Below are 9,150 nucleotides of genomic sequence, written 5' to 3'. Positions count from 1 at the left end.
TTTATCATTCTTTTTTTGCATCATGGTCTGGGGCTGTATAGCTGCTAGTATAAATGGCAAAGTATTGTAATGACTGATATTTAATGCCCCATATCGTTTAGCATTAAAACAAATAGAAGCAACATAACAGGTCTATATAAAGGTTTAGAAGTAAAGTTTTGAACAGGAGCTTCAGAAAGTTTTTATCCTCATTACTAGCCCTACATTTTCTATCCCAACTTTTGTGGAATGTGTTGGAGGTCTGAAATGCAGGAATAGATGTATACTAACAAATTAAATGAAGTTAAGCAGATACAACATCAGGGAGCATTTTTCGTACTTAAATAATAGCTCATGCTAAATTATTTTTGTCTGTTTGATAGTTCATAGCTGTTTCCATGACAATAGATAAAACAAGTAGCCTCTCCTTAGATGCAGCTGCATCACCTGCAGTTGTGGTATGTAAAGATGTTTGCATAATATATAAGTGTATATTTGTTTGCCTTTCTTTGTACTTCATAATACAGATCCATCTGGTTGTATCTGTTTGTACCTACTGTAAAAACCTAAAAATTCATCATACAAATGTGTGCTAAAATGTGAGCACTTGAATCTTTTTAGTGGTGTTATATTTTGGTAGTTTAGAACTTTAGAAATCCTATATACAGGTAAAAACAGCACTAACTGTCACAATAAACAGTAACCATGCTTTAACTTCTGTGTTCACGTCTGCTGTTACACCCTGTAACTACTGCCCATTTAGGGTCAAGATATCAACTCCAAGAAGGGATAATATTCTGTATAATATTACCATTTTGGGTCTCATCATTTCACTGAGCACAGGGTTGTTTAATTGTTTCCTGAAATATGTCTCATCCAGTTTATTAAGCTTTTCCCTTTCAAATCTCTTCAAATGCGATTAATGCCTTAAAATAGGCCAAGCAGAATGAGATGATAAGAGTAGAGGGCAATGCCTTATTTGACAGGGTGCAACCCATTAAAACTGGCTGTGAAATGTGAGCCAAAATCTCACGCTACGCTTCTAAAATAGTTTTACGACTCAGAATAAGGACAGCAAAGTGTGAGCGTTTCACCAACTGTTCATTTACTTTCATAAAATTGTAGAGCAAAGCATAGTTGCAGTATTAACACACCAAGCAAGTTAGGAAAGAACAGAACAGAGATGTACATAGTTGCAATGCCTCTCATCTTGGGAAGAGCAGTTCACTTTTTACCCATTCATAAGCCTCCAGTATCATTTGGTATTCACCAATACTTTTTGTTTTGCTTTAAACAAATATAGGATGAACAATGGGGCACCTCTGTTTTTTTCCTCTCAAAGGTTCAGACAAATGTAAAAAAAAAAAAACTAAAAAAAAAAACTGTGGCTTTAAGCGAGCAAAAATTTAGTAGCCAAAATACATTTTGTCACTAAATTAGCAAAAGATGTACAGCTATTAAACAAGAAACATGCAGCTACATTTAGTGTTCTTGTGCAACATATCACAATAAATATAAATATGTGTGACACTCTTGACAGCTTTCATACAGTTTCACCTCTCCAACATGATTGGAAAGGTTATTTAAGACAGAGACTATTTGTTTGTTCTATAAAATACAGCACCATTCCAGCAGGGGGCGCCCCACACCAAAAGCTCAGCCATGACAGACTCTCCTCACATCTCAACAGAACAGGTTGTGTCAAAAACCTCATACTGCTGTACAATACACCAGGAGGGTCCAGTCTTATCCACACAGACCACCAGTCCAACAAAGCAGTATTATACATTATAAACTGTTAAACGGCAGACCAGCTGATTATAAGTGGAGCCAGGTGTACTCCTGCCTGCCTGGCTGAACAAGACTGGAAACTCCTACCATACATCCGGTACTGCTGAATGGGAGTAGCAGTGCACTACTTTTGACATACATCATTAGTATAATATGCAAGTATAGTAAATATACCTCATTACAGGTTATTTACTAAAGGCAATGATTCTACATAGAGCTGTAACAGCTTAAAACAGTTAAACATTTTTTTCACTGATTCATTTGCATTAAAGAAACCTAGTAAACAAAGACTTTACTTAACTTTTAATAGAAGTCTGCATCGAAAATATTCTAAATTTGGACACAATGTAGGTAACAACTGTCTGATTATGTTATGTCAAAAAAGAACATCACAAAAATGAAGACACAATGTTTGCATGAGAGTGACATGGTGATATGGTTAATTTAAGAATAGAAATAAATTAAACTCTAATAATATTTTATTAATAATCTGCTACTATAGGGAAACAATTTTAAGTGGCTATGGTATACATTTTCATTTTAGATGTTTAGGTATATCAGCTATACTAAAAAAATTATTTGGGTATGCATGCTTTGGTCCTTCTATTAACATTCACCCTCTGGTCGGTATGGATTTGAAATTAGGGCTTTTATATATATATGGTGCATAGTTCAATGGTTTACATGTTCTCAAAAAAACAAGGTGTTTTTTGTCTACCTCTGCTTTTGGTGTTTGGTGATTTTGGGAACTTACGTGCCCACTGACCAGTTTTCATTTCCTAAATAGGAGTGTGAATCTGTTAAGCTCAGCTAAAGAGCTGAGGTGAAATCCAGAACTACGCCATAGAATGTTTATACCATTTGTGTCTGAAAGGAAGGACAGAGTAGCGCCTGACACACACTGCAGGCTTTATCAGTTCTTCCTCAGTCCTAACATGGTCCATGAACTGCTAAACTTAGTCTTCTGTCAGCGGACGGCTGCCATTCGCACCCACAAATTAGCTTTTATCACGGCCTTTTGTTTTCCTTGGCTGGTATCCGACTGTTTGGGCCTGAGTACACAGGAGTGGTGGATTTACATAGCAAATGGCCATGCAAAGAGCAATTGCTTCAACTCGAAATGAGCTTCAACAAGTCATGACATCTGAATCCAGAACAGATCTCTAGAATAAACGACCATCAATATTCAGTCCTAAAGGCCCAAATGCACTGCAGTACTGATGAATACAAGCAGAACCTCCACCAATAAAGCTTTCCAGCATGTTGGTTTCTGCCTAATTCAGTGGTCAAAATTTTAAGTATGCTTGATGTGAAATGGTTGATTGTATTTCATTAACTATCTGTAGCAACAAGGTCATCTAAATGTGTTTGAGTTTTATATGATAAATAACTCGAAAAATATATATATTGGATTTTTTGGACTTTCACTCTATTAAAAATTGTTTTAGTGCAAAAGCTTCTTAAAACAAAATTGGAAAAGTGTATTATGGCTGCTTTTGGACAGTAGTTGGAGGCAAATAAGCTGATCACAGATCAGCACTTTTGCTCCAAGAAGCATTAAAATGTTCAGCCCGAACTCAATTTCTGATGCAGTTGTGCTTGCTTTCACTTCTTGCCTTGGCCATTTGATTAAAGCAACATTAATTGCAGGCACCCAGCTGGAATGAAAACCCCAAATCCCACACACGGCTTTATATAGCTGCCTGAGTTCACAATCTCTTGTTCTACAAATGGCATTAAGTATAAATAACTGTACGCATAATGTTAACACTACGAAAACTTTTACACTCCAGTAACAACTACATAACAAATACCACCAAGTAACTTAATAAAATATAACTAAAATATCCCAAATAAAATCACAATCAGTTAAACCAAAACCTGCATGCTGAATTAAAGAGGCATTAAAGAACCTTATATGCCTCACGCTAAATAAAAAAAAAAAAAATTATTCCAATGGCCCCTTTTTTGAAACATAAAAAGCTTGAAGAAGGCACATATGCTCGACACTGCCACACTACTGTTAGACGAACATCAAACTAAGAAAAGAAGAAGAATGTGATATTCAGACAAATGCATTGACAAAGCACTAGCTGTATACAACTCCTATATTGAAAACACTGTACTATACACTCTATACACTATATGTACAATATCTATATCTTTACATACACACACATACATCACACGTGGCTGCCATTTTGTTTTGGGGGAAAGGCCACTGGAGTAGCTTTCTGTGGAAATCCAGGCACATCCTGTACTGTAGTGTGGGCAATCCACCCAGGGGGAGTAGAGAAAAAGAGAGAGAGGGCCAAGAGGGAGGGAGAAAAAGAGAGAGATTTTGGGTGACCTCTCTATAGATGTTTTGGTGCCACCATGTGGCTGATAATGTCTATAAGATGGTCAAGTCCCCAAAGGTAGCCGTCCTCACGGTTGCCTTCCACCCAATTGTCCCGGTGGCTCAGCACCTGACCCTCAGGGAGTGGAGTTGTCTTTCCAAAGTCTATCATCCACACCTTCGCATGTTCCCGCTTGTCATGGACAAACAGGAGAGAACTGCCAATCACCTGAGCACAAAGAGTTCAATTTTTAAACATGATTTTTGCATTTCATATACCCTTATTTTATTCACAATTATACATATAGCAGATGTTGAAAGTGAAACATTTTAACATTAATATTAAAACAGTTGCAATATGGCCTACAGTGCCTTACAAATATTCATACCCCTTGAACTTTTTTTAAGTTACATCCACACAATAAAATGTACTTTATTGTAATTTTATGTTATAGACCAATACAAAGCAGTAACTCGGAAGTGAAAAGAAAGTAACTTCATCACAATTTACAGTAAAGAAAATGTTAACTTGCTTCTATAGCCTACAACACTGTGTTCAGACAAAAACTGTGTAGTAATTTTCTTTATTTTGGTTAACACTGAATTATTAAACTCTAATAACTCCAGCATTGAACACCATTTAAATCCAAATGAGTTAAAATTACATTGAAAGTGAAAATCAACTCAACTCAACTTTTTAACTGCCTGAAATTTCAACCCTCCAGTTTTTGCTGTGTAGGGAAGATAAATTGATGTGACTGTTAAAAGCACAAAGTAAATGGTAAATATAGATAAATAGATGTAAGGTGATAAAATAAAATAAAATAAAAAAGGTCAAGGGGTATGAATACTTTTGCAAGCCACTGTAGCTCCACGTTCTAAAGCACAAAGCAAATGGTAAAGTGGATAACTGTAACTTACTAAGCTAAATATTTCCATTTGCTTTTTTTGCAAAACATTCATATTTTTTGTTTAGTAATGTCCTTCTTTTTTGTCATGTATTTTGCTATGTCTGTTGACATCATGTACTCGAATACAAATTAAACAATAAACAGCTTGTTTAAAAAGAACAGCACTGTTTACCTCATGTGTCTTGAAAAACATTGACACTTCCAGAGTATCCCTGATTTCCTTTAACCGGATGAGATAGGAATTCTGCCAAAACAGAAACAAAGTTAATATGAAATTGTATTGATACAAAAAGCATATTAAAATGTATTTATTTACAGTTATTTCTCTATATATATATATATATTCACAAGTTTCCATGCCATTTTCCAAGCAAAAGTCAACTAATTCAGGATAAGAGTGTAGATAAACTGTAGATAATTATTGCGGTGAAGCAGAGGACAATCATCATTATAAAACAAATTGAAGTATTATTATTATTATTTTACCAAATGACTGCAGAACATCCCAGTTTCCCATCATGTCTGTCCTTTGTATTTGATTCCATAAATGAACCCACACTGATGAAATGGTCTCAGCACATGCATCAATTTTAAAAAGTTTTTTGGGACCCTTTTTTAATTGTGTAAACCAATGTTCATGGTTATATTATCTGAACTCATTTTGATTAGTTGTACTGGCTGGTAAGTTCACTAAACATGATAATAGTAGTTCATCTGACTGAAGACACACTTAACAAATGAAGTAGTAACAAGAACAAGCATTAGCCGCTAACTGCTAGCTCTTTCGCCATTCAGAGGTGAGTATTATCGGCCTGTAACCTGCTGCTAACCCCGGCTAGCACTGCTGGAGCAGAATAAGCATTAGCCACTAATTGCGCTACACGCTAGCTCTTTTGCCGTGTAGAGTTAAATATTTTCATGCTGTAAACTGTGCGTTTACCATGTTAAAATTAGACCCATGCGACAAACCGCTACTTAATATCACCCTGGCTTACCGGAGCACTCAGGGATCATCAGTGTAGAGCTCTTTATTGGACCACTTTAAGCCTGTCCACTTATCTTTTTATTTTTTTCTTAAACCTTTGTTTTTTTTTATTTGCTTGTTTTAGTTTAACCTGATTACATACTTTTTATTTTAGTTTTCATTTCCAGTCCCTTTAAGTTGTAAATGCTCAACTGCTCTAAAAATGAGGGTTACCCTCAATGTATTCCAGAGTGAAAATAAAGGTTGAATTATTGATTGAAAGAAATTGTTTAAGTATACTTTGACACAAAAAAAGATTACTTCCGTGTCCTAAGACATTGACTTTCACCTCAATAAAGAAATGGTGTCTTCCATCATAGGTCTTAAGCTGTCTTATAGCTGCCAATATCCTAAATGTCATAATGTCTTGTATAAGCCTCAAGATACATATTAAGATGTTGATATGAAACATGTTCCCATAAAATTTCTGTGTAACCTTTATTTCTTTTAGTTTAGAGGAAAACACAGAGGACACATAGGGACCCTTGAGGGAGTTTTTTAAGGTGTTCCCCAGTTTCTTGGCCCTTCCTCAAGAAAGTTCCACTCTGGCATTTTGCCCTACCACACAAAAATACACTCACCAGGATATTCACGTTTCCTTTGACAAAGTCATGGAACGCCTCTGTCACTTGCTCTCGACTCTTGGTCTTTTTAAAGTCTCTGTTTACTGTCCCGTCTTCCTTCTGCGGATGAGCAAGAAAATAGCAGGCGAAAGAGGAGTTATTAAAAGAATACTTGATCAGATCACGCTGGCTAAAACATTACACAAACAGCAGACATACAAACAAGTAATTTTCTTTTTTCACATAAAATTGCAATTATTATATTAGATACATACCAATCTCATTGTAAGACAAGAGAAAATGAATGACCCATGAGCGAACAAAAGTCTGTTAATGATTGTTTGTTTGAATTATACAGTCACAATTTTAGAAATTTTGCGGGATTTGTAACTAAATCTCGAAATTTCTGTTCCTACAATTTGTTCCACTAAAATAAATACTGTAATAAGCTGCTGACACAGTAAATAAAGTACAAGACTGTATTTCACTGGCTGATAAACGTGAACCTGAGTTCAGAATGAGAGACCTAACAACAGCTGCCTCTTCTCCAAACTCACACACACTTTTCAATACGCACCAGTCTCTGAGGGCAAACTCTGATACCATGACAACAGAGAGAGGGAGAGAGAGAAGTAAGTCCTAGCCTTCTATGGCCATTCTTGGCCGGCTGTGTGCAAGTGGAAACTCTGAACAGAGGAGACTGTCTGTCTTTTCCTATTCACATACCACATGGGAAGCTCTTCTTAATGAAGACATATTTTGGAAAACTAAACTACAGCCCCAACACGGTCCCCTTAATCCTCTCTCATACCCTGACTCACTGGAACCACTGCAGACAAGTTTGATTCAATTAGTCCAGATCTCCCGAGCTGTGTTCCTTCTTTGTGAAATTTCCCTGCAAGCATTTATTTCCATGGAATAAAACACTGTATGCAGACGTAGGCCAGAGTTCTGGACACAACATGGCGTTGTGAGGACTGCTCCCTGTCACTACCTGATGTTGCTTTCAATAGAAGTGCCACCACCAGCCTGAATGCATGACAGAAACATTCAGCAGGGCCTGTCCTCTCGAGAAATGGCACTCTTCCCATGCCACTTCAGACTATTAGTCTTGGAGGTGAGACTTCACCTTCGATTTCACTTTGAGTCACTCTGAAACTCATTTACAAGAGAAACTAAATAGAGGGAGGTGCAAGTCACAAAGCCAGTACACTAAAATATCAATGGGCAACATGTGTGTGTTTGTGTGTTCAGTGCATAGATGGGTCAAATTACATCTGTGCCCAGGAAAATAGGTGTATCTTGTTGCCTTGCCTAAAAAGAACTTTTAAATATAAAGATCGATTGTGTTTTATGCTCAAGTGTACAGGATTAGTGTAATGAAGTTGAGACGTCTCTGTAAGGAGCAGTAAATTGATGCTTCATCACTGAGGGGAAGTGTTGCAGCGAGACTTGTCATAAAGGAAAACTTGTCAGAACGTTTAGGACCAGGTGCATGATGCCTGTTAACATGTATTGCATATATTGTCATCACGGTTCTACAATATTTCCAGATGGAGAAGTTCCAGATATCTTACTTTAATGCCCTCAATGCGGAAGCCCAGTGTGGCTGTGGAGCTGATGGTCTCTCGCCACTGCATATAGCGAGGTTTTGTGACTGCCTTTTGATCTTTCTCCTCTTGCGTTGGTGCATCCGGGTCCACATCAATCATCTTAAGGTACATATCACTCCTCAGACTGGGCTTCTTTCTGGCTTTTGTCAGCTCCTCTTCCAGATATGTCCTGCAGTGGCAGAAAGCAAAAATGCGACCTTAAATTCTGTTTTAATAGTGCAGATGAAGTACTGAACTAAACATTCATCTTTACATTCACATTTTACCGTAAGAGAATTCCAAAGTTTTACAGAAAAAAATGAACAACTCCCTGCACCCCTCTGATAATACACTGACCAGATTTTATTTTTTTCATTAAGAAAAACCCTCTTTCTCTCCTAGATCTGATGTATTTTTTTGGCTATGGTACAAAATCAAAAATGTGTTCAAATGAAGAACATGAATTTTTAAGCAGGTCTGCATATATTCTGTTAATATCCTGACCATCTGGCTCTCTCTGCATTCATCTAGAGATTTAGGTTTCAACCAAAAAAGCAAGAGAGTAAAGGAATATCACAGTGTCAAAGACTACGTTTCATCAATGGAAAACATCAGAAGCTTTTATCAGAAGCTAATGTTTACTAAATTCCATAAGTGATGATGAAACCTGAAAAGCTGGCAAGCTAAAATTTGCATTGGATAAAATGTTTGCGTGTTTAAGAAAGAACTACCAAAAACAAAGAGGTTCCTCAGCACTGAGCTGATCATTCTGACATGCAGTGCTTCTTCATTTCAATGAGTTTGATTTACAATAGGCTCCCTCATCCTCTTCCTCTCTCTATCTCTCTTCCTCTCTCTACAGAAGAGAGTTGGTGCCAGGGACAGTCCAGATGGTGTGAGGCTGAGGAAAGTAAGTGTCCACAATGTTTAGCGTAAAGACTCATGCTGCTCA

At 36.9% G+C, this 9,150-nt stretch overlaps 1 protein-coding gene across 1 annotated transcript in view; it reads right to left on the bottom strand.

Annotated features, from left to right (window-relative positions):
* Positions 1 to 1,061: 1,061 nt before the first annotated feature.
* Positions 1,062 to 9,150, bottom strand: part of itpkb (inositol-trisphosphate 3-kinase B) — a 28,598-nt gene continuing 20,509 nt past the window's right edge. The window contains exons 5-8 of the mRNA XM_007239124.3: positions 8,184 to 8,388; positions 6,625 to 6,726; positions 5,192 to 5,263; positions 1,062 to 4,337 (exon numbers count right to left, since the gene is read on the bottom strand). Coding sequence (XP_007239186.2) covers positions 4,125 to 4,337; positions 5,192 to 5,263; positions 6,625 to 6,726; positions 8,184 to 8,388 — 592 coding nt within the window. The 3' untranslated portion in view covers positions 1,062 to 4,124. The remainder of the gene's footprint in view (positions 4,338 to 5,191; positions 5,264 to 6,624; positions 6,727 to 8,183; positions 8,389 to 9,150) is intronic.

This window comes from Astyanax mexicanus, chromosome 1, assembly GCF_023375975.1.
Source record: "Astyanax mexicanus isolate ESR-SI-001 chromosome 1, AstMex3_surface, whole genome shotgun sequence".
Lineage (NCBI taxonomy): Eukaryota > Metazoa > Chordata > Actinopteri > Characiformes > Acestrorhamphidae > Astyanax > Astyanax mexicanus.
Note: the sequence above shows the minus strand (reverse complement) of the source record. Positions and strands in the feature narration are given on the sequence as shown.